At 42.7% G+C, this 21,681-nt stretch overlaps 1 protein-coding gene across 2 annotated transcripts; it reads left to right on the top strand.

Annotated features, from left to right (window-relative positions):
- Positions 1 to 4,565: 4,565 nt before the first annotated feature.
- zmp:0000000926 (ataxin-1-like) lies at positions 4,566 to 21,675 on the top strand. 2 transcript variants are annotated; one of them, XM_062426511.1, is made up of 3 exons: positions 4,566 to 4,645; positions 18,689 to 20,412; positions 20,691 to 21,675. In XM_062426511.1, exons 2-3 carry the CDS (start codon positions 18,847 to 18,849, stop codon positions 21,159 to 21,161), a joined length of 2,037 nt encoding a protein of 678 aa, XP_062282495.1. In that variant the 5' UTR covers positions 4,566 to 4,645; positions 18,689 to 18,846; the 3' UTR covers positions 21,162 to 21,675. The 2 variants fall into 2 exon arrangements, with proteins under 2 accessions (XP_062282495.1, XP_062282494.1); XM_062426510.1 differs by lacking the exon at positions 4,566 to 4,645 and adding an exon at positions 15,689 to 15,873.
- The last annotated feature ends 6 nt before the right edge of the window (positions 21,676 to 21,681 follow it).

Below are 21,681 nucleotides of genomic sequence, written 5' to 3'. Positions count from 1 at the left end.
ATACAAGATAAACTTCTTCTTTCTACTTCTCTTTTTTGTCAATGGAATTCTTACAAGAGTAAGACTTTGGTTTTGGGTTCCGTTGTCACGGCAGCAGGCAGCTTTGGCCTTCACATCAAAGTGGCGGGTAAAACAATATAAAGTGTGAAGAGCGGTGGTCAGGATGTTCTGGTTTGCACACGCAAGTCGTGAGGCCTCTGTGCAGCACAATGTCCTCTCTCTCCCTCTTTCTCTCTCTCTCTCTCTCTCTCTCTCTCACACTCATACACACACTCTCTCTTTCTCTTTCTCTCTCTCACTGGTTTGTTCCCTGAGTCAGCACTCTGCTTCAGCTCCAGTTTCTCTACCCCGGCCCGCCTCTGCCTGCAGGACACTATTAGGACAGGACATCACTGTGTGTGTGTGTGTGTGTGTGTGTGTGTGTGTGTGTGTGTGTGTGTGTGTGTGTGTGTGTGTGTGTGTGTGTGTGTGTTTGCTTGTGCATGCCTTTGTAGGAGAGAGCTACTGTTGCATTTACGTGGTCAGGTCCTTTCACCATCTTATGCAATATGATATTTTTCACTTTGCGAGTAACCCTGGATATTTCTGTCTGCTCCACCGAATCAGCGCACCATAAAAGATGCACGTATCCTCTCGCTCATCCAGAACACTCCCAGTGGGTTTTGCATGTTGTACTGAGTGTGTGTTACTGTGTGTGCATATGTGTGTGTATGATTTGCTGGATACTACTAGTTCTGCTAACATGGCCCAAAAATAGCAAACTGGAGAGGTGTGAAGTAAAAAAGGAAAGGACACTTTAGTAGAGGAGTAACTGACACGGGGTGAGTCACTTTCACACAAACACACACACACACACACACACACACACATACACACGTGGTGTGCTCATGCAAACTCATACACATACAAGAATACACATGCATATTACAAAAGCACATAACACACACACACACAGAGTTGTGAAATTGTCTCACTTTGGCTTTGTCACTGCTGAGTATGTGTTTGCAGGCAGGAATCACGGGTTGTGTCTTGCCACCATGTGATTGGCTCTTTATCTCAGTTTGTGAGAGATTCCCAAGGAACTGCCACTTAGTCACTATGCTTTTATAAGCTCAGCTACCCCTTTTCTCAATGGATTAGTGTCTTTTATTAGCCTTTACACTCTTGTGAGCTCTGTGGGCCTCTGTAGAATCAAAAACTGAGGAGCTGAATTTCCTCCAGACACTTGATTTAAGATCAAACTGTTCAAGTTTCACTAAGAGAGATGCTGAAACCCCTGCTGAATTATGGGCTTGTCAAATTGTGCCTGACTGTGTGACAGACCTTGATCAGTCTGTTGGCATTTATACTCTGCCTGGTTATTCAATTGAATTTCCCTTATCTTAGCATTTTACCTTACAACACACTATTCTCACTCACTGTTCATGGCTTATATGGATAATATCACAAAATATTTGTTTATTTACTAAATATATCATGAATATTACAAATTCTGCTGGTACTGTGCGTCAATTTCCTAACTGCCAGATAATGTCCTCATGGGTCCCATTTTGTCCTTTATGCCTGTGCTGATTTTATAATCAGAGCTTGATTGTGCATTGTTATAAAGTATGTTTGTATGAATTGTCACAAAGTTCAAAATGTTTTGTCTCAAGTTCAAGTGAAAATATGGCTAACTTTTCAAAACTGTAATTCTTGAATGCTAAACAAATTTCCACTCGGTGAACACAACGCAGTAATGTTTTTTCCCAGTCCTATTTACATCAGTGTTTATAGGATGTTGTAGTGTGAATGCAGAAGTGAAAATGGGAGAGAAAGAAGGAGAGAGGAAATGATACTGAGATGTTTCGGCCTGTGAGGTGCCTAGTGATCACAAGAGCAAAAGATACATGCACACACACAAGCACACACACACACACACACACACACACACACACACACACACACACACACACACACACACACAGACAGGCACACACGCCATGTGATCTCTCGATTAGTGCTGTAGTCACACCCTCCCACTCTCTCTGGTTGTTTGATCACAATCTCCCTCCTACTCCCGGGCTCCAGTCATACAGAAACTTTCAAAAGATAATGCTTGCACAACATAAAATCAGTGATGACCTTTATTAACATAACTTAGATATTCAATTTTTTTATGTTCAGTGAAGATGTTTGGCTGACGGAACAAAAAATAATAACCTCTAGCATATATAATCATTTTCACGTCTGTAAAATATTTTGAGATGTCTAGATAGTGAGAGCTTGTTTTCAAGATGACTCAAAATCTAAAGGTGGATGTAGTAGGTTACAGTAACTTTGACTATTACTAGACTGATGTGTATGTAAAGGTTATAAGGCCCTAATGTTATCATGACCCCACTCTCATTTTAGTGAAATTAATCTCATATTCAATTTAAAAATTACCCTGGTGACGCAGGGGAAAGAACAAAAAAAGGAAATACAGATATACAAATGTGAAAAAATATAAGTGAATTTATAACTTGGAGCCCATCAAGAATTAACACTTTAATTGTTGTGTATAAAGCACTGTATTTTCTTTACTGTTTCAACTGAGTGTGATCTTTTTCCCTGACTAGTACACTGCTTTTTCTTTCTTTCTTCATTTCTATCTTCTTTTTTCTGTGCTTATGAGGGATTATTTTTGTTTCAGCAGTGCCATTGAGTCACAAAATTTGGGTGAGAGGCATCATTTTTAGAAGTCTTTAGTCAGTGTGATCAGTCCACACTTGAATGAATCAGCAATAGTGTTTGATTTATGGTATTAACATGATATGTAATGTATACAGTTAGAGCTTAATTTGTTAACAGAAAATAAAAATTAAAAAAAATATAAACAATATATCAGTATACATTAGGTCCTGGGCAGTTGCCTCTACCAAGAAATGCTTTACACTCTTAGGATTAATTATAATATATTTATTACGGTTTTCCATGCCCAGGATTTACAGGTTACACCTGATGTGACAAAAAATATATAATAAACAAATTCCAGAAGCATTTCAATCTTTGTAGTAAAATGGATGATTGCTGTCTCCAGCAGGGAGGACTGTGATCACACGCAAATGTGGAATCTCAAATAAGCTCTCACTTCACTTTCAACTCAGCAGGTGCAGGTCGTAGATCCCAACTCCCATTGACATTGCACTTCAGAGAGATCCCAGCCATGTAAGCTGCTCATGTGACCTGGCCTGTCCTGACAGTTCCAACTCTGGCCCTGAGTCAAATGTTTGGCCATGATGACAAAAGGTAAAAGGATAGTAATAGTACTTAGCCAGGTATATTTTAAGATATACAAATGAGTTGTTTTTTAGTTAGAAAATTGGGATTTTAATCATGAGATGTGCTGGATAATTCAGATAGGGTATGATCTAATTCCAATAAGTATTTGAATAATAATCTTATCTGACATAAAACTATAATTGTTCACGATGTAATGATCATTTTCCTACTTAGTTGTCTCATTTAGATAAGTGAAGCCTCCCTCAAGGGTTTTTACCAGGACATGTGTGATTGGAAGTGGGGCAGGCAGTACAGTAAAGAGAGCATATGACTTATTGCCACATTACACAGGACATTCCCATACCTCACAGTGCTTTCACAATAAGATGTGTGAGTGGTCTTTTGTGGTTTCATGCTTGAAAGAAAAGCACATGATGCCACTGCACGAGGATCATGAACAAGTGATTAAGCTAAAAATGAACTGACTTGTCATGACTGTGATGAAATTCCCAATGTGTCAGACTTGATTAGCTGGTATTGCGCTTCACCTGCTGTAACATGTCAATACTTAGTGATTATGTTTAGCTCTCGCACCTACAGTAGGCCTACTGTGTTCCCGGCAAGTACACCTTTCCTTTCATCCCCATGGGCTGCGATTGGCTGATGGGCTAAGAGGCTGAGGTGTTGCAGCAAATAGCATGAGCTGTGGGCTGGTCCATTCTGCAGCTCGAGGGAGGTTAATGAGTGAAGCCGCTGGGCTATCAGCCAAACATGAGCAGCAATGCTAAGGCTCCCACAATGAGCCTGACTGTATTACCACTGAGCTCTGTCTAATTATACACTCCCAGAGAGAGAGAAAGAGAGAGAGAGAGAGAGAGAGAGAGAGAGAGAGAGAGAGAGAGAGAGAGAGAGAGAGAGAGAGAGAGAGAGAGAGAGAGAGAGAGAGAGAGAGCATATTAGGTAGGGGAAAGAAAAAGTTATCAAGTGTCACTCTGTGTCAGAGAGACTTACTAGAAAGGATGAGTGTAGATTGAAGTTGTAAGGGTGAGATACAAGGTGTGTGTCAGTTAGAGGGAAGGAGAGAGAGAGAAAGAGAGAGAAGGAGGGAGGGGGTTGGAGAGATCAGGCAAGCTGTGGAGAGAGAAAGAGAGCACTCTCACAGGGAGAGAGAGAGAGAGAGAGAGAGAGAGAGAGAGAGAGAGAGAGAGAGAGAGCAAAGAGGCGTTTAGAGAGTGAGAAGGAGGAGAGGCAGGAATAGGATGAAGGGAGGGAAGGCTGAGCAGTAGAGAAGAGAAAGAGACTCGCAGTCTCAAAACTGGATATTCCTACGTGCTTGCTGCTGCTGCTGCCTGATCCAATGAGTAGACTCTCTGCTACCTGCTACGCAAAGGCACCCAGCGAGGTATGTGACCACGCCACTTCCTCCTCTTAAGTGTGTGAGTGTGTGTGTGTATGTGTGTGAAGAAAGAAGGAGCGCAGGTGTGTTATGAACTTTGAGTGAAGGGATAAACAGAGCATGGTGTGTGTGTGTGTGTGTGTGTGTGTGTGTGTGTGTGTGTGTGTGTGTGTGTGTGTGTGTGTGTGTGTGTGAAATGCTTTGAGGAAGCAGGTTTAGGAGTTGCTGTACATACAAGTCAACCTGAAAGTGAGTGGGGTTGATTATAGGGAGAGGATATGTTTGAAATGTGTGTGTGTGTGTGTGTGTGTGTGTGTGTGTGTGTGTGTGTGTGTGTGTGTGTGTGTGTGTGTGTGTGTGTGTGTGTGTGTGTGTGTGTGTGTGTGTGCGTGTGCGTGTGTGTGCGTGTGTGAATGAGCGTGTGGTATACACTCATGTAAGTCGGCACCTGTGTGTGGGGGTGTTTGGGCGCGTGGAGGAGAATCACACAGAGAGTGTGAACAAGAGAGAGAGTGTGACTGATCCAGAGAGATGGAGTGTGTGAGGAAGACAGAGACAGACAGACAGACAGAGAGAGTTGGAGGTTCATCACTCAGCCTGACGGCAGATCAGGACTTTCAGAATTAGAGCAGTGGGCTTAAATAGCCCTGGTCCAGAGATAGCCAGGGGCCCTAGAGGAGCCCATTTAAACTGGGAGGGACGGATATTAGAGTGATGAGGGTGGGGTTGGTCGAGTCGGGGAAAATTTGGAAAGAGACAGAATGAGGTAGGAGGAGAGAGAAAATAGGAAGCACAGATGTTGGGGGCAAATCTGGGAAAGCTCTCACACACTCAAAGTGAGGCTGTGCAGGTGTTCAGGTGCATCTGTAATCTAACTTCTTATTCAACCAGTGCACTGGACACATAAGAAAGCATTTACCGGAAGAACTTCCAATGTCACCTTTAATTTTTAATGACAACCATGTAACTCTGTTCATTCAAAGACTTTAAATTCGTCAGTTCCCTGCATCCCCCTGTTGAGAATACAGGGCTCCGTTTGTGGTGCTGCTACCGACTCCACTCAATAACCGCCTCATTTCTCACCATTCTCCATGGAGAAATAGTACGCCAGTGTGCACGATTATGATTTCTGTCTGTCTATTTCTGCTACAGCAGGTGCTGTCCTTCTGCTTCAGTGATATACCAAATGCTGCATATAGGAACATTTCACAGGTTCAAACAGTTCTCGGCTATAGATGTCTTTCAAGCAAGATGTACATTTGTCCCTGTTGAATTCACTTATTTCAATTATGAGGACGAAGGTACAGGAAGTCTTACGGTACTGACAGATTGCTTCTAAAAATGCTTGTTTTGAGAGAGGCAAATGTGCCTCATCTGTTGAACTATTTGCTGTTAGTTTTTGATTTTGGATTTATCACTAGCTTGTTGATCAGAGGACACTCTGGTATGGACTGACAGTGAGAGTTTGTGCCGAGGTGGGGCTCTAGCTATAGTCAGGTAAACCCGGTCTCTGTGTAATATGTTTTTTATAGCAACTTGCAAAGAGGAAGCTTGGAGCTTTATTTTATGACTCCTGCTATGTGTATGTACCAGAAAAAGTGCTCTCATGAATGATGTAAAGACACCCAAGAAAAACTGAATGTAGATATGTTTCTGTATTCTTTTGGAAAATTAAATCAGCTTCTCTCTGTGGGCTGAATGAGAAATACAGCATGTTCTCCCATCCCATGTTTCTTAGAGTTGTGTCACCCTGAAGAGCAGAACAGGCCCCTTGTGGGAGAAGGTTGAGTGGCTGCTGGCCCTTTAAGAGGTCTATTTTTACAGGGGCACACTCATGCATGGAGCGAGGCGCACAGAGGAGGCAGTGGCATACGGAGACTCTATCTGCTCTGCCTCACTTCTGTGACTCCACACAACACATCCTATAGGACCACAAGTGACTGAGAGGGAGTCGTAAAACTCCAGCTCAGTCCGTAGAGGAGCATGTGTTTTCTCAATGCAAGCTCAAACATGAAATTAATCAAAACTGAAAGTTACAAGGTTTCCATCCGACAGTGGATCTCTCTGATGTCTAAAAGTGATAATGAGTGGGAGTCTGCAATAAAGACACCCTTATGCACACTATACACAAATGTGCCAACATTCCCACATACTTGTTTTGATATGCAGATAGCTATGAAAGAAATCTGAAAACATTCATGCCCCCTTCTTACAAACACATAATACACTTTAGTTTACTTACACCCACACTCTCCTCGAAAGAAACCACAAAAACGAGCATTTCAGAACATTTTTTGTACACATCGATGCACTTAGCGGCATGTATAGTGCTGTACACCCACGTAAAAAAATTACTTATACATCCTCAATATCTGGACCTAAAATAATCTTCTCCTTATGCAATCTGCATGTTATATAATGCATGGCCTGTCATTATCACAGCGCTCCTTCACGCCCTGCTGTGCCTCTCCACCTACAGTACCACACAGACAGGCAGGCAGGCAGACACACACACACACACACACACACACACACACACACACACACACACACACACACACACACACACACACACACATACACATACACATACACACACATACACCCTGCACCTTGTGTTGACAGTCATACACTCTACTCTAGCACTCTCACCCACGTTGAGTGTGTGCTCTCAAACAGCCAGCCAGATGAGCGAGAGGGAAAGACTGAGAAGAAGACAGAGTGGGTGGGGTGGGTAGGGGGATGAAAGTGAAAGAGACACAGTGGGAAAACTTAGAGAATGAAGTGTACATTCATGCAGAGATTAAGCATTTTGAATGATTATATGGATCTGTTTCTTTGTGTTACGCATGTATGATTGTTTCAAAGGTTACATGTTATATGTTTGCTCAAAGAAAATTCCAGTCTGCCACCCACTGTTGGCACAGCGAACTAGCTGGTATTTGAGGCTACATAACCCCACATAACCTTACTTTAGTATTCATATTTACCACCCATCGATTGTTCTTATCAGATTTGGTTGTGCTGTATGCTGAGATGATGTTTGTTATGTCACTGTTTATTTATTTATTTATGGTTGTTGTGTTATTTGTTTTTTGTACTGTCACTGCAAACCAAATTTCCCCCTCGAGGGACAATAAAGCTCTGAACTGAACTGAACTCTGAACTGAACTGAACTGAATTCACTACCCTTTTCAAGGTCTCAGAGGGTAGCGAAACACTCATCGCATGATGTGTCACTCACAGTCATACTTACAATCAAACACAGCTTTGCATGTCTTTGCATTGAAGCCCGACCGATATATCAGTCAGCCGATATTATTGGCCAATATTGGCCTGTCACAGATATATCTGTGTCACCCTAAATGTTATCTGGTATATATAGCATTTTATGTATATTTCATCCTTTTCCTAATTCAAGTTTAACGCACATACTGTACACACACTCTCTCTCTCTCTCTCTCTCTCTCTCTCTCTCTCTCTCTCTCTCTCTCTCTCTCTCTCTCTCTCTCTCTCTCTCTCTCTCTCTCTCACACACATCACACACACACACACATATAATGTACATTATTTATAACTATATATAATGTACATTATTTATAGCTATTTATAATGATGAAATTCCCAGTGACAGTTACTGTTTCATTTTTTACAATGGACTTTATTGTTGAATTGTAAAACATCATGCCTCCATAACAAATGTTTGATAATCACATTCGTAGGATCATTGCAAAAAATGTGTGTTTATGTATTTATTTTAAGATTACCGGAACCTAATATCAGGCCCTACTTTGTATGTTAGCATGTTTAGCTCATATAATTTTGTTATAAACATTTTAAATCAGGAACCTGTTGATGGAGACAAAAAAAAGTTTATAAAGTCTGTTTATAAATCTAGAAGAAAAACAAAATTTTATGTTATTTACAGCTGCAACAATTAGTCTATTAATCCATTAATCCATTAGCAAAAAAATTCCTTGCCAACTATTTTGATAATTGATTAATCATTTTTGAGTCACTTAAAAAAAGCTAAAATTATGTGGTTCCAGCATTTTAAATGTAAATATTTTTTGGTTTCTTTGGTCTCCTATGATAGTAAATTGAATCTTTGGGTTGTGGACTGTAGGTCAGGACAAAATAAGACATTTTTGGTTGCATTTTAGGATTTGGGAAAAGGTGATCAACATTTTTCACCATGTTTAAACACATGCAGCCATTTGGTTTATTTATCACTCTAAAATGTAATATTTTTAGGTTTGACTGAGAAAACTAGAATATGAAAAAATCACCTTTGGCTTTTAAAAACTGATGAGCATTTTTCATGATTTTTTTGACATTATAAAGACCAAACAGCTAGTCGATGATTTTAAGAAAGTAATCAGAGGTTTAATTAATATTGAAAATAATTATTCATTGTAGCCCTTATGTCACTGACAGAGAACTGACAATCAAGCAATATGTGCCAACGCAATACATCTACACTGACCCTGCCTTGTTGTAAGTAATTTATGAAAGTCTTATATGTAAATGGTATTTCAGAAATTTCCCCTCTCGATATATATGCTGATCAGGTCAGTTTATGGCATTTTTGAGTCAGTCAAGGGGACCTGCTGTTCCCAGATCAGCACAGTTGGATGGGTATGAGAATTGGCTTGGGAGCTCAGCTGAGGAGCCAGGAGTGTGATGAATAATCCCAAACACAGGCAGGTGTTTGAATACAGTTGACACCGTGCCAGACTACTTTAAGGTGACAGACACACCTGTCGGTTGAGGTATCCCCTGAGAGGAAGGTGCGGGAAGTTATATTTCATAGGATATATTTACATTCAGATCCAATATGAGTGTGTGTGTGTGTGTGTGTGTGTGTGTGTGTGTGTGTGTGTGTGTGTGTGCGTGCGTGTGTGTGTGTGTGTGTGTGTGTGTGTGTGTGTGTGTGTGTGTGTGTGTGTGTGTGTGTGTATCTGAAAACATAAAGCTGTGTGTGCAATCTGTCGCTTATCTCTGCTTATCTTCACTCTTTGTGTTTGTAAAGATTGCTTTCTTTGGCCTTGACTCACTAACCCTTGTGTATGATCAAGCAGTATGTTCTCCTCCTCCTCCACACTTCATCTACAATAGGGGTCAACGACCTTTCAACCCTGCCACCCACCACCTACACCCACAGTTTTTCAGCCAGGCCTGCCTTTCTGCCTGCTCGAGCCCATGCAAGTTAATCCGCTCCCTCATACAGACAGACCCAACCTGCACCTACACAATATATTGCACAGTACTGGTTTTGGTATCACTGTACAGAAAGTGTAACATCTGAAACATCCTGTAACCTATAGCATCAATAGTGTCCTGAAAGCCTGTCCTGAAGTTGAATGTGTATTACCTTCCCCACCCTTGCCTTGCCTTTTTTTCCTCCATGGGCAACATTAAAATCAAAATACATTTATCTAATTACACTATTTCTTTTTTGTAGTAATTAGCAGATATTATCAAACAGTGAAATAGTGATATTGTTCTCTATTAAGTGGAACTCCCCATTTTCAGTTTTGAAAACGAGCATGAAGCCCACTCAGTCCTGTTTAATATAATTTGCAGAACCCTCTGTAACAAACAACATAAGCGATGTGGTGAGTAAATGGCTGCGACTGTGTGTGGCTGGGCAGCAGATTTGGTGTGGGAGGGGTTGTAGAGCAATAGCAATAATGGCAGTGTATAGCTATGTTGCCTTGAATACCAGCAGTGATAAAGGTACTCCAGACAGTATCTGTGCAGCCAGTCTAGACAGTCTCTTTGAAAATGAATGGCACTTGAGCTACCAATGGGAGACCTGGCCATGGTCTCTCCATGGAGATGTCATCACTATGTTTGCTTACTGCTTGCTGACATTTTGCTGCTAAACCTGAGAACCAACAGAAAGCCAGTTTGACTGTCAGTCGCCAGGGGACTGTGCCAAAAACAGCAAATCTTTGGAATGAAAAGCAATCTCTCCCCTTTTTCACACACACACACACGCACGCACGCACGCACGCACACACACACACACACACACACACACACACACACACACACACATACACACACACACACACACACAATTGTCCTCTCTCTTCCAAGCTGTTTCTTACCCATTAGACTTTTTCTCTGACTCTCCCCCTCTCTCTCTTTCGTTCCCCTCTCCTTTACCCTCCACCCCCATCACAAGATACTGATCTCACAGTGTGAGAGTACTACTAGCATCAAGGGCTCTGAGTTGGGATAATCATGTCACAAACGAGTGAGAGGGACTGCTACCTATGAGCATTAAAGCATTAAAAAAAGCCAATTTGAAAATAAATAAATAAATAGTGAGATGCATGAATGAAAATACAATGGTATGATGCATTAGCAGTATGTGACATCACTATAATTGCACAAGAATTACTGTCACCGCACCAATAGTGGCCCATTTGTTTCATGTTTTTGGTGTCTTTGTGATGCATAAGATACCTGTGAATTGAAACCAAAGTCAGCTCCTTGTGGTTGAAAATGTAGCTGGTGCAGTTGCCGCATAAGAGGCATATTATCAGACTAAGACAGTGGAAAAGTGCAAAAATGAAACTCACATCAGTAGACACTTAAATGTCAATGAATGACAACAGCCTAACACCCGCTTTAGAAAATGTCAGCCACAGGGTTTGCAGAATACCTGTTAACTTCTCCATGTGTTCTGCTGACCTCTGCTTGCACATTCATATGTGCAGAATATGTCTGTGTGTATTTACAGAAGCAGAAGAACACTGCAGTAGTCTGTCGTGGTCAGAGGAAGAGGAGAACGAGGTGGAGGAATTTTTGCTTCTGCTGACTGGCTGACCTGCATGTAATTAGTCAAGTCATATTTTTAACTGATATTGCGTAAAAGCCAGCTTAAGGAGCCATAGCTGCCCTATTTATACCCTAGGGGCTAATGGCCTGTACCACTACACAGGGGGATTTCCTCCCAGAACTATACTAAGCCTGCCTTAGGCCGTACCAGTTAGGATTCACAGGGATTAACCCAGCAATACATTACAAGTGTCACCCTCTAGTCTGCATCACTCACACTATTCTACTCTACCTGTCTGCTCTTCACTTTAAATGTCAAATGTTTAGCATACTCAGTTTACAATGCTGCTTTTTAGTGGGTGGTATATCCGGTTTTTGTAAAAAAAAAAAAAATTAAAAAAAAGAAAAGAAAAGAAAAGTTTTTTTTTTTGTTTTTTTTTTTTTTTTTTGTTGTTGCACTTAAGGCACACACTTGATGTTTTCATCAACTTCTAGAACAGGAATATGTAGAAGTCTGTCAAGAGTGCGCACATTTACACAAAGAATAAACCTTAGTATTACTCTTTGGGTGCATGTTTATGTTATTGTGTACACACAGCAAACCCTGTGTGTGTGTGTGTGTGTGTGTGTGTGTGTGTGTGTGTGTGTGTGTGTGTGTGTGTGTGTGTGTGTGTGTGTGTGTGTGTGTGTGTGTGTGTGTGTGTGTGTGTGTGTGTGTGTGTGTGTGTGTTAATAGTAACTCCTGAGCCATAAGTCCATCCTCATTGTGGTTGAGCCGGCTGCGGGTAGGGCTGCTGGCTCATCCTGCTGAAGAATGGGTCAGGGCCCTGAAGGCTGACCTGGCCCTTTGCCCAATAAGCTATCGCCCGTATCACCCTGTCCTTTTATCAGCTTATCCTGGCTCCTTGTGGAGTAAGCCAACACATAAGGCTAGTAGTATTCCCCCCCCCCCCCCCCCCCAACACTCCAACTCTCCTGAAGTTTTCTATCTGTGTGTCTGTCTATCTCTCTATCTGCTGTGCCCTCTAACTCCCCCCTCTCCTCTACTCCTGCCTCTGTTCAGATCTGTTACATTCAGCAACAAATTTCTGCTGCATCAGACGTCCATCACAGATCCCCCACTCAGCCTGAAACGTGATCAGACACCCGATACGAGGTTACTCATGAGGAAGGGGGGGGTGGAGGGAGGGAGACTAATAAAAAACAATGTTGATGGATTTTTTTTTTTTAAATCATAAGCTAAGATAAAGAATGTTTGCCATGTTGACAGATTTTTCTTGCCTCTCACCTGTGGATGTGTTTGACACCCTGTTGCTACTTTACACTTCCACCACTATGATTTGTTGAGCGACGTCTGACTCATCTGACCTTTCTTGTCTCGGCCTGACCCTGCATGTGTGTGTGTGTGTGTGCGCGTGTGTGTGTTGTGTGTGTGTGTGTGTGTGTGTGTGTGGTTGTGTGTGTGTGTGTGTGTGTGTGTGTGTGTGTGTGTGTGTGTGTGTGTGTGTGTGTGTGTGTGTGTGTGTGTGTGTGTGTGTGTGTGTGTGTGTGTGTGTGTGTGTGTGTGTGTGATGGACAGATTACACAGTGCAAAGTCAGAGCGGGAGAGAGAAACAGCAAGAGCATGAGGTGGAGAAAGAGTGTACGCCAAATGCCTCAGTGGTGCCATAAATGATTGACAGCACAGTGTGACTCCACACTGTTTGCTCATGTTGATGTTTGTCTGTATGTGGGTTCAATATGCTAAATATCAAAGTGTGCATGCATAAGTAGAACATAACAGTCATTTCTACATTTCTATATTATAGTAAACACCCTTTGATGAACCGGTCCTTCCTCTATTTTCTTCTCTTTCACTATGACTGGATTATAAATTTACACCAAACACTGACAAGTGTTGTGATTTTTTGTAGAATTATATTTAATTAGATTGTTCAGTCTAATTAAGGCTTCCATTAGTAATACATGCTGATTACAGGGCAGAGGAGTCAAGGATCTTTAGAAAAGTAATTATTTTATTTTATTCATTACATTTAATTTATTTACTATTGGTTGTTTTCATATTATAATATACAAAGTGTCTTTTCTCACTAACTTACTGACCTTGAGTTTTAATGGTATGAGATAAGAATGTGTCATTTATGTGGGTTGTTATCTTGTGTCATGATGTGGCCAGTTTAATTTAAACTGCCAAATTGACTCTGAGACCTTATGATCAGTGTGTTGCTTTGAGTTATATAATCATAGAAAGTGTTGATAAAATCAGCTTTTTTAAATGAAGGTTTTTTAATTAAAAAAGAAAATAAAGTAAAATGAACTATTTCCTGTTTTTAAACTAGCTTTTACAAATAAGAAAGAAAGCTGCTATTCTTGGCCTGTTGAGCTTTTTTCATAGAATCTGAATTTAAACAATTATGAATAGATAGTTTTTTTCCATTTCATTTTTTAATATAATCTTGTAATTTATTAATAGCCAAACAGCTGGATATTTTTGTAACTTTTGTTTGCCAGGTTTGAATATTGATCAAATTTCCATATGACATGACAGTGGGGCCTAACCGTCAAAAAAAAAAAAATCTCACAATTGCTTCATCTCAAACCATAATGTTCTAAAAAATTGTATTCATGAGTCTTAACCATCTGTTAATTTTGAAACTTGTAATGAACCCACACAAATACAACTAATGGCACAGCAGGCAGCACTCAGGCCCACACAACCTCAGTGCACGTCATCTTCAAACAGCATTCACTTTAGGGAAAAAAAAAAAAAAGTAATGTTCTCCTAAATGTCAGAGGAGACTTTCTTGACAATTGTCGCCTAACTGCAAGAATGTTATAATGTGGCCTTCTAGAGGATGTGTCTGCGCACATGTCCAAGTCTGATTAGGTTTCCATTCCATTGGGGTTGACAAGTTAGACAAGGTTAACGTCTAATTAACTGCTGATCAATGCGAGCCTGCATTTTGCTCTTTATTTGCTAGGATGAATTGCTCTTAGAAATATGAAATAACATGAATATTGCTTTTATGATCAGCCACCAACAATGATTTCATTCCTTCATTAAATCCTATTTTCCCCGCGTGCTCCAATTTATGTTCTTGCTCCTGTGTTGCATTTCTTGCCTGATAATCAACATAAGCTTGTTGCAGCTGAGGTTTGGCCCTGTTTGTTTGATGAGGAACTGACAGGGTTATTTACATAGCGTTGCATTTTCAACCTTGAGCCTGTTTATTGTTTTGTAAAAGGTTTCTAAACTGACAGATTTCTGATTCCTTGCTGTGAATGAACTACATTGCTCTCACCAATTCAGTCCTAATAAGCCATACCACCCATACACACTTCACTTGCATTGACTGAATCACTGAAGCAAATCATTCAGAGCTCTCCTGCAGCGCTTCTGTTAGCGCACAAACCTGTGTGTGTGTGTGCATGCGCACTCACGCATATGAAGTCAAATTAAATTTATTCATAAAAGCTCTTTTAACAAGCAGGTTAGTCACAAAGTGCTTTGATGAGAACAAAGGACACGAATTCAGATGAAAACTACAGACAAACAAAAAGAACAAGTGTGTGTGTAACTAAATGTGTATGTGTGCATGATGGATGTGAAGTTTAGTTTTGAGTCAGAGGCAGCAACGAAAGCCTGAGTCTGAGAGTGTGTGTAGGATGATCCTCCTACCATGTCCCTCCCTGTCTCTCATCAACTGTCTCTCTGCCTCCCTCCCGTCCTTCCCTCTCTTCTCTGTGCCAACATGTATTCTAAAAACACACAGTATTTAACAGTAACAGATTTGAATGATTTGATTAATGGTTGATTGATGAATGATTTTTAATGTTAAATGATTTTAACCGGTAAAACATAAGTGGAAAGCATAAAATTGAACAATGCAAAGGCAGCATATAGTCAACCGCCTAATATATTATCTGTATGTGCTGCATCCTTGACTGTGTGCTTTTATGTTTGTGTGTGTGTGTATATATATATATATATGTGTGTGTGTGTTTGTGTGTGTGTATGCATGTTTGTATCCCTCACAGTGATTAAAGCAAGTGGGCGGCAGCAGCAACTGGTCTGCTTGTGTGGCTCTGCATAGCAGACATGTTTCTCACTGCTAGATATTACTCATTTCCTCAGCCCTTTGCACACACAAGCGCACACACACACACACACATACACACACACACAACAGTCACAGAGACAGATAGCAGGCTCTCAGTTCTTTCACTCAGTTTGGTGGGCTCGCTGGTGTTATTTCATGCGCTCAGAGATCAGAGGCAGTGTGTAGCTGGAGGCTGCTGATATCTGCGGGTGTTGTAACTGGTGGTGGTGCTGTGGAGGAACAGTGTAGCACAGAGAGGAGCTGAGGAGTGGGTTGACCCTCTGGGAGGACTGGAATATGAATGACTGCCAACACTGGGACGTCTGCTCAGCCAGTGCTAAGGTCAGTCTCACATCGCATCACAACAACTACCAACTTCATCAACCTGTCTGCCTTCTCTTACATTCTCAAACTGCCGTTTTTCTATTGCAATTAGCTCTACTGGACTTATGTGACAACTTACGTGTCTTTGACAGTACAATATGATAAACTAGCAACTTATGTTCTATAGTTCTGTTTTTCTGAGGTTGGCAGTCATGAGCATGAAGGTACGTTTGATACATTTCCCGAGAAAAGCACGTAGAGAAATGGCGGGATGAGGAGGAGTGGTGGAAATCAATTTTTCCTGATCTGACAATTACTTGAGAGCATGTTGAAGAATATTTTACATTTGAACATAGATATATGGTTCAGAGAGTTTTTGTTTTGTATCACTTTTAAGAAAAGATAGTGAAAAGAATTTATGCCTACATAGCAAATCAAAAGCTTTTAGGAATATTACATTGGAGGAAATGTGTAATCATTATGCCTGTAATCTGTCAGGTTTGATATATTTAAATTTTACCACAGCACATTGTTCCAGCTAAACTCCAGCTCTGCGTGCATGTCTGTACAGTGTAGGAGTATTCTGTTAGAAAACGTTTCTCTGCAAACTCCTCCACATGCACAATTGTGTTCTTTGTTTTCTTGTATTTTGGCAAGTTTAGTTCAGGTCTGTTTGGAAAACCTTTTTCATAAGGGCTGTCAAAATGACATGGGTGTAAGAGTCATTTCAGGACAAAAACTGAAACCAGATTTTTTTATTTTTTTTTATTTGAGAAATGTGGGTACTAAACAACTTGTTGTGCAGCCAAAGTCCACTAAGAGCTCTTTAACCATAAACATATGTGATAAGTTAATTAAATAACAAAAATATAAACAATATGAATACTGTCTGTCTCTTAATTGTCTTTTTTTTAGTCAGTTTTTCCCAGCGTGAATTTGAAGCATTGTTATTGTTTCTTTTCTTTGTTTTTAAATGGCAGACTTCTTTGAAAATGATTTTTTTTGTCGTTTTTTCTTTCTATTCAGTCAATAAATCGCTTAATTGTGTGAGTAGATATCAGACTAATAAGATCATCATAATATCATAATTAACTTGATGAAAAAGGGATTTTTCCAGACCTGACATAGACCTACTTAAGGAATGAATTCCAGATGTTGTAGCCAGTGGACGGCTTTACAGTATATCTCTAGAGATCAGTAATGATCAAGAGTTCATTGTGTTTTTTGCATTCACAGAGCGCCATTTTATCTTTTTACTTAAACTGAAATATATCACTAAAATGACACGTATATGGTTTCACATTATAACAGCAACATTGTCATTAACTCAGTTATTGCATTTGTCACCACTGAGGCCTTTTTTCTGGTTCTACTCCATCATACCCATCCTGTCAGTGTCTGGGACAGTGAATCCCCCTCCTCTCGCCACCCAGTTTTCAGTTTTCCACTCAGATGCACAAACAGCTTGCTCCACTCTAACACTTATTCTGTTTTTGGACCAAGTCACTTGATGAGTAACAGTTTATCCGCCTCTCCATGGAGTATCCCCATCTAACCTCTCTAACCAACTGGATGTGTGTGGACACAGTTGCCATGGTGACAGTGTGGCGGATGGTGAAACGGCAGGGAGTTGGTAGGCTGTTGAGACAGACTTGCGGGTGAGTGCGGGACTGAGTGGCAGCATGGCTCTGTGGTGTTGTGGTGGTGGCAGGAGCAGCGATTGTGGTGGTGGTGGTGGTAGTGGTGGTGGTGGTTAAGGGAATAGCTGGGCTGGTGGCGCGGCAGCCATCACTTCAAAAGAGCTCATTTAAAACGTTTGGAGAAGAATTAGTAGAGCTCCCCCGCACTTCTCACTGAATGAAACAAGGCTGCAAAAATCTCTGACACATTCGAGGACTCGAACACAAACACACACGCACACCAAGACCCAAACAAATAAACACATTCTCCTAGAAAAAAAAATAGACATAGACAAACATGGCATACATGCATGCACACACACATTTTTCCCCACTCCCCTGCTGTGACAAATAATTAATATGCAAAGACACATATCCTGTATCTACAACAACTGGTGGTAATATCAACAGTGTTTGTGTCAGCTTTTGGGTGGGTGGTGACCAGCTTTGCCTATCACTGGGGGAGTAAGTACAGCCGCCTGAGGGAGTATTTGTGTGTCTGTTGCTGTCCGTGTGTGATTCTGAAAGAGAAGGGGTGGGGGGTGCTTGTAGTAAGCTTGTATAGAATACAGAGAACACCCGCGGGTGTCGTGGGGGTGGTTCATGAAAGTGGTACAAAAACATATCTACATATTCTAATCATCCCCCGAGAGTCAAAACCCTCCTGCTGCGAGTGCTCTGTGTGTGTGTGTGTGTGTGTGTGTGTGTGTGTGTGTGTGTGTGTGTGTGTGTGTGTGTGTGTGTGTGTGTGTGTGTGTGTGTGTGTGTGTGTGTGTGTGTGCACTGCCTATGAACTTCATTGGCTGTAAAATTTATTTTTAGCCCATATGTGGGAGTAATGTATTTGAATGAAACAAGTAATTTGGGTAGTTTCAGTCCCACCGCAGTCTTCATAGGTAATGACTAATTAGTGACAGCTATCAGAATGCTAAGAGTTCAAACCTGTTTAAAGTAGTTTAAATGGGTTTGTCTGTCTGATGCAGCTGTATGTTTGCTTGTCTGACCAGACTGACAGCAAAGTCTTACATTGATGCCAGGACCGGACAGACTGCCCATTTTCCATGTTCACACTTCATCTCTCTCTCTTCTGTCTCTGTCCCTTCCCTCCTTTCGCCCACCTTATCTGTTTCTCCCCTCTTTCATCCGCTCTCTAGGTGAGTGGTGCTTCAGTGCAGGAGAATCAACAGTGATCTGACAGTGATGCTGTGTAGCAGCCTTCCCCTCTGTCTGCGCCCCTCGTTCTCCCGTGAGGCCCATGTGACCTAGCCTACACCCACACACAGGGGGCCCCCACTGCCGCTGGAGCCCACCCATGAATCCCAGCCCTGATCGTCTCAAAGAGTGCCTCCCTCCCAAGAAGAGGGAGTCTCGGCAAGGATCGGCAGAACACCCCGTCCCCCTGGACGAATTTAAACCCCCTGTGCCACTCCGGAGTAGGTCCAGCACAGGGAGAGGGGAGGGAGGCAGGGAGTCCAGTGACAGGGACCGAGCTCTGACTAACCCAAACCCCCATCTCCTACATACTCCTCCACCCCTGCCTGCTCCAGCACCAGGCCTCCCTCTACCCCTACCATGGCACCTAAGCTACTCTCCCTCCGTCTCTCTTCCCCTTTTCACAGGACAGGTAGGCGAGAGGAGGGGCTCAGGGTCTCCTGCTTGGAGAGATGATCCTCTCTCCTCCTTGCCCCACCACTCCAGGTGGCTTAGTGGGGAAGGTCCCCTCTCTTTGCCATCTTCCTCCTCCGCTTCCTCCTTTAAGGCTCCCCTCCCAGCCGACTCTAGAGAGATGTGGTCCTACATTAACAGCGGCCGACGGGACTACAGCTCTTCTCTCTTTTCCCCGTCGTACTTGTATAGCCACCACTCTCTCTACCCTCATGACCCAAGTTTAGTTGAAGCCAGACACAGGTACCTGAGCAAGAGGCCCAATGGACTAGATGGGCCGGGCAGCAGGACTGCCTCAACCTCCAGGCCTCTGCTCACAGGAGAATATGGAAATGACAGCAGCAGAACCAGGCTGGACTTCAGTCCACATAGCTCCCATACCAACGGTGGACGGAGACAGCAGGAGGATCTAACATCCCATGTCCAATCAGGAGGGCCTTTTTTGTCAGACTCTCAAGCTCAGGAGGGCCCTGAGCCACATTCCTCACTGCAGGACAGACATCCACATGGGATACTTAAGACCAGCTCCAATTTACTCTCCACCAGTCCCCATCCCCTTAGACCAGACCCCAGGGCAGGTAGAGGGGGACTATTAGACCCTCTAGGGTCCTCACCAGCTGAAGCCCACATCTACTACTCCTTGGAATCAGTGTGCCACCCAAGCCCCCAGGGCTACCCACTCTACAGCCCCTCAAGAACACCTCTGTACAACCTACACAGGGAGCCAGGCTCCAGGCAGCACAATCTAAGAACCTCACCACACTCACCCCTGGTTCTGTCTAACAGCCATGACAGGTCACAAAGAGACCGAGACAGAGACCAAGAAAAACTCCCACAAAGGGACAGGGAGCGAGGTAAAGACAAAGAGAAGCAACTACAACATGACAAAGAGCCTGAAAGAGACAGAGAGCGTGAGAGACACCGAGACAGAGACAGAGGGAGAGAATTATCTCCTTCCAGTCTTCACACCTCACCACCGTCCCTTCACCCATCTCCCCCTGCGCTCCTACCTCACTTCACCAAGGGTTCTCTGATTGAGTTGGCCAGCGGGCGGTTGAAGCACGTAGAGGAGCTGCGGACTGAGGACTTCCTGAGGAGTGCAGATACCTCCCCAGAGTTCCACCTCAGTACCTGCACTGTGCTCCTTATTTCCCCCAGCAGTGCACAGGGCTTCAGTCACCTGCAGGTCCACCTTACAGACCGCAACACTCAGGTCAGCTTTCTCTTTAGATATATGCTTCAGCTTATTTATTCTGTTTACAACATTTTAGAAACAAATATGCACGCTACAGCGTTATCACTAGTAATAACTGCATGACAGCATGAGTGTGAATTTAGCAGCTTTGGCTTTAGATTACTTTATTCTTGTCAAGTGAAACCCTCGAGATCAGTTTACATCCTTACACTTATCATCGGATTGTGATGATAATACGTGAAAGACATACAAGACCTTCTTGGATGAATGTATAACAATATTGTGGTTTTGTGTAGGAGTTACTGAAGGTCTTGGTGGAGTATCCATTCTTTGTGCAGGACCGAGGATGGTCTTCTTGCTGTCCCCAGAGAACCACACAGCTGTATGGCCTGCCCTGCCGCCAGCTCATGGAAGGGGACGTCTGCCTGGCTCTCACCCCAACCCCTACACCCACCCAGACCCACCGGACACACACGCGCACCAACTCCAGGGCCCATCGTGCGCAACTCCCCTCCCGGGCCACAGGAGAGTCCAGCAGCTCGCACAGAGAGGAGATGCCACCTCCCCCTCCTCCTCCGCCTCTTCCTCACCACCAACCTCCTGCTGCGCCAGCCCCTGCACGTGCCCTGGCTGCAGAGCCTCCCACCCAGGAGCAGGCACGCCCTCGCAAACGGCGCTGGTCGGCCCCAGACACCCTTCCCTCAACTAGAACTGATGAAAGCCTCATGGATTTACCTCATGGCTCCAAGCTAATGAAGTGGCAGTAGAAACTTGCACATGCATATACATGCATATTTACACACACACACACAAGCACATACACACCCTCCTTGTCTCTGTTGCAACCACCAAGACAAACAATGGAGAGACCTCAAGGCAGGGTTGCAGGGAGGGAATAAAAACAATAGAAAACGCAATTACGGGTGTCCACACTGTTGCCCAAAAGATTAACCTATTACCCTCTCCTCTAGCCCTTGTTGTATCCCCCCTTTCCTTTCCTTTCCTTTCCTTTCCTTTCCTTTCCTTTCCTTTCCTTTCCTTTCCTTTCCTTTCCTTTCCTTTCCTCAACTTTATTTAGCACAGCCCTGAAAGGAGCAGCAGCTGAAGGATCTCTGGATGGCTCCTTACAGACACACTGAAGACATTTAGTGAGACAATCAAAGCACTTGTCTGTGTTCACTCTGTTTTTGTAATGGTTGTCCCACACACCTACCTACTGACAGTGTTTCCTGCAGGGTATCGATTTCAATCAGTGTTATGAAAGTAAACGCTATTGAAAAAGCGCAG

This window comes from Scomber scombrus, chromosome 10 (genome assembly GCF_963691925.1).
Source record: "Scomber scombrus chromosome 10, fScoSco1.1, whole genome shotgun sequence".
NCBI classification, from domain to species: domain Eukaryota; kingdom Metazoa; phylum Chordata; class Actinopteri; order Scombriformes; family Scombridae; genus Scomber; species Scomber scombrus.
This window is presented reverse-complemented; position numbering and strand designations above follow the sequence as displayed.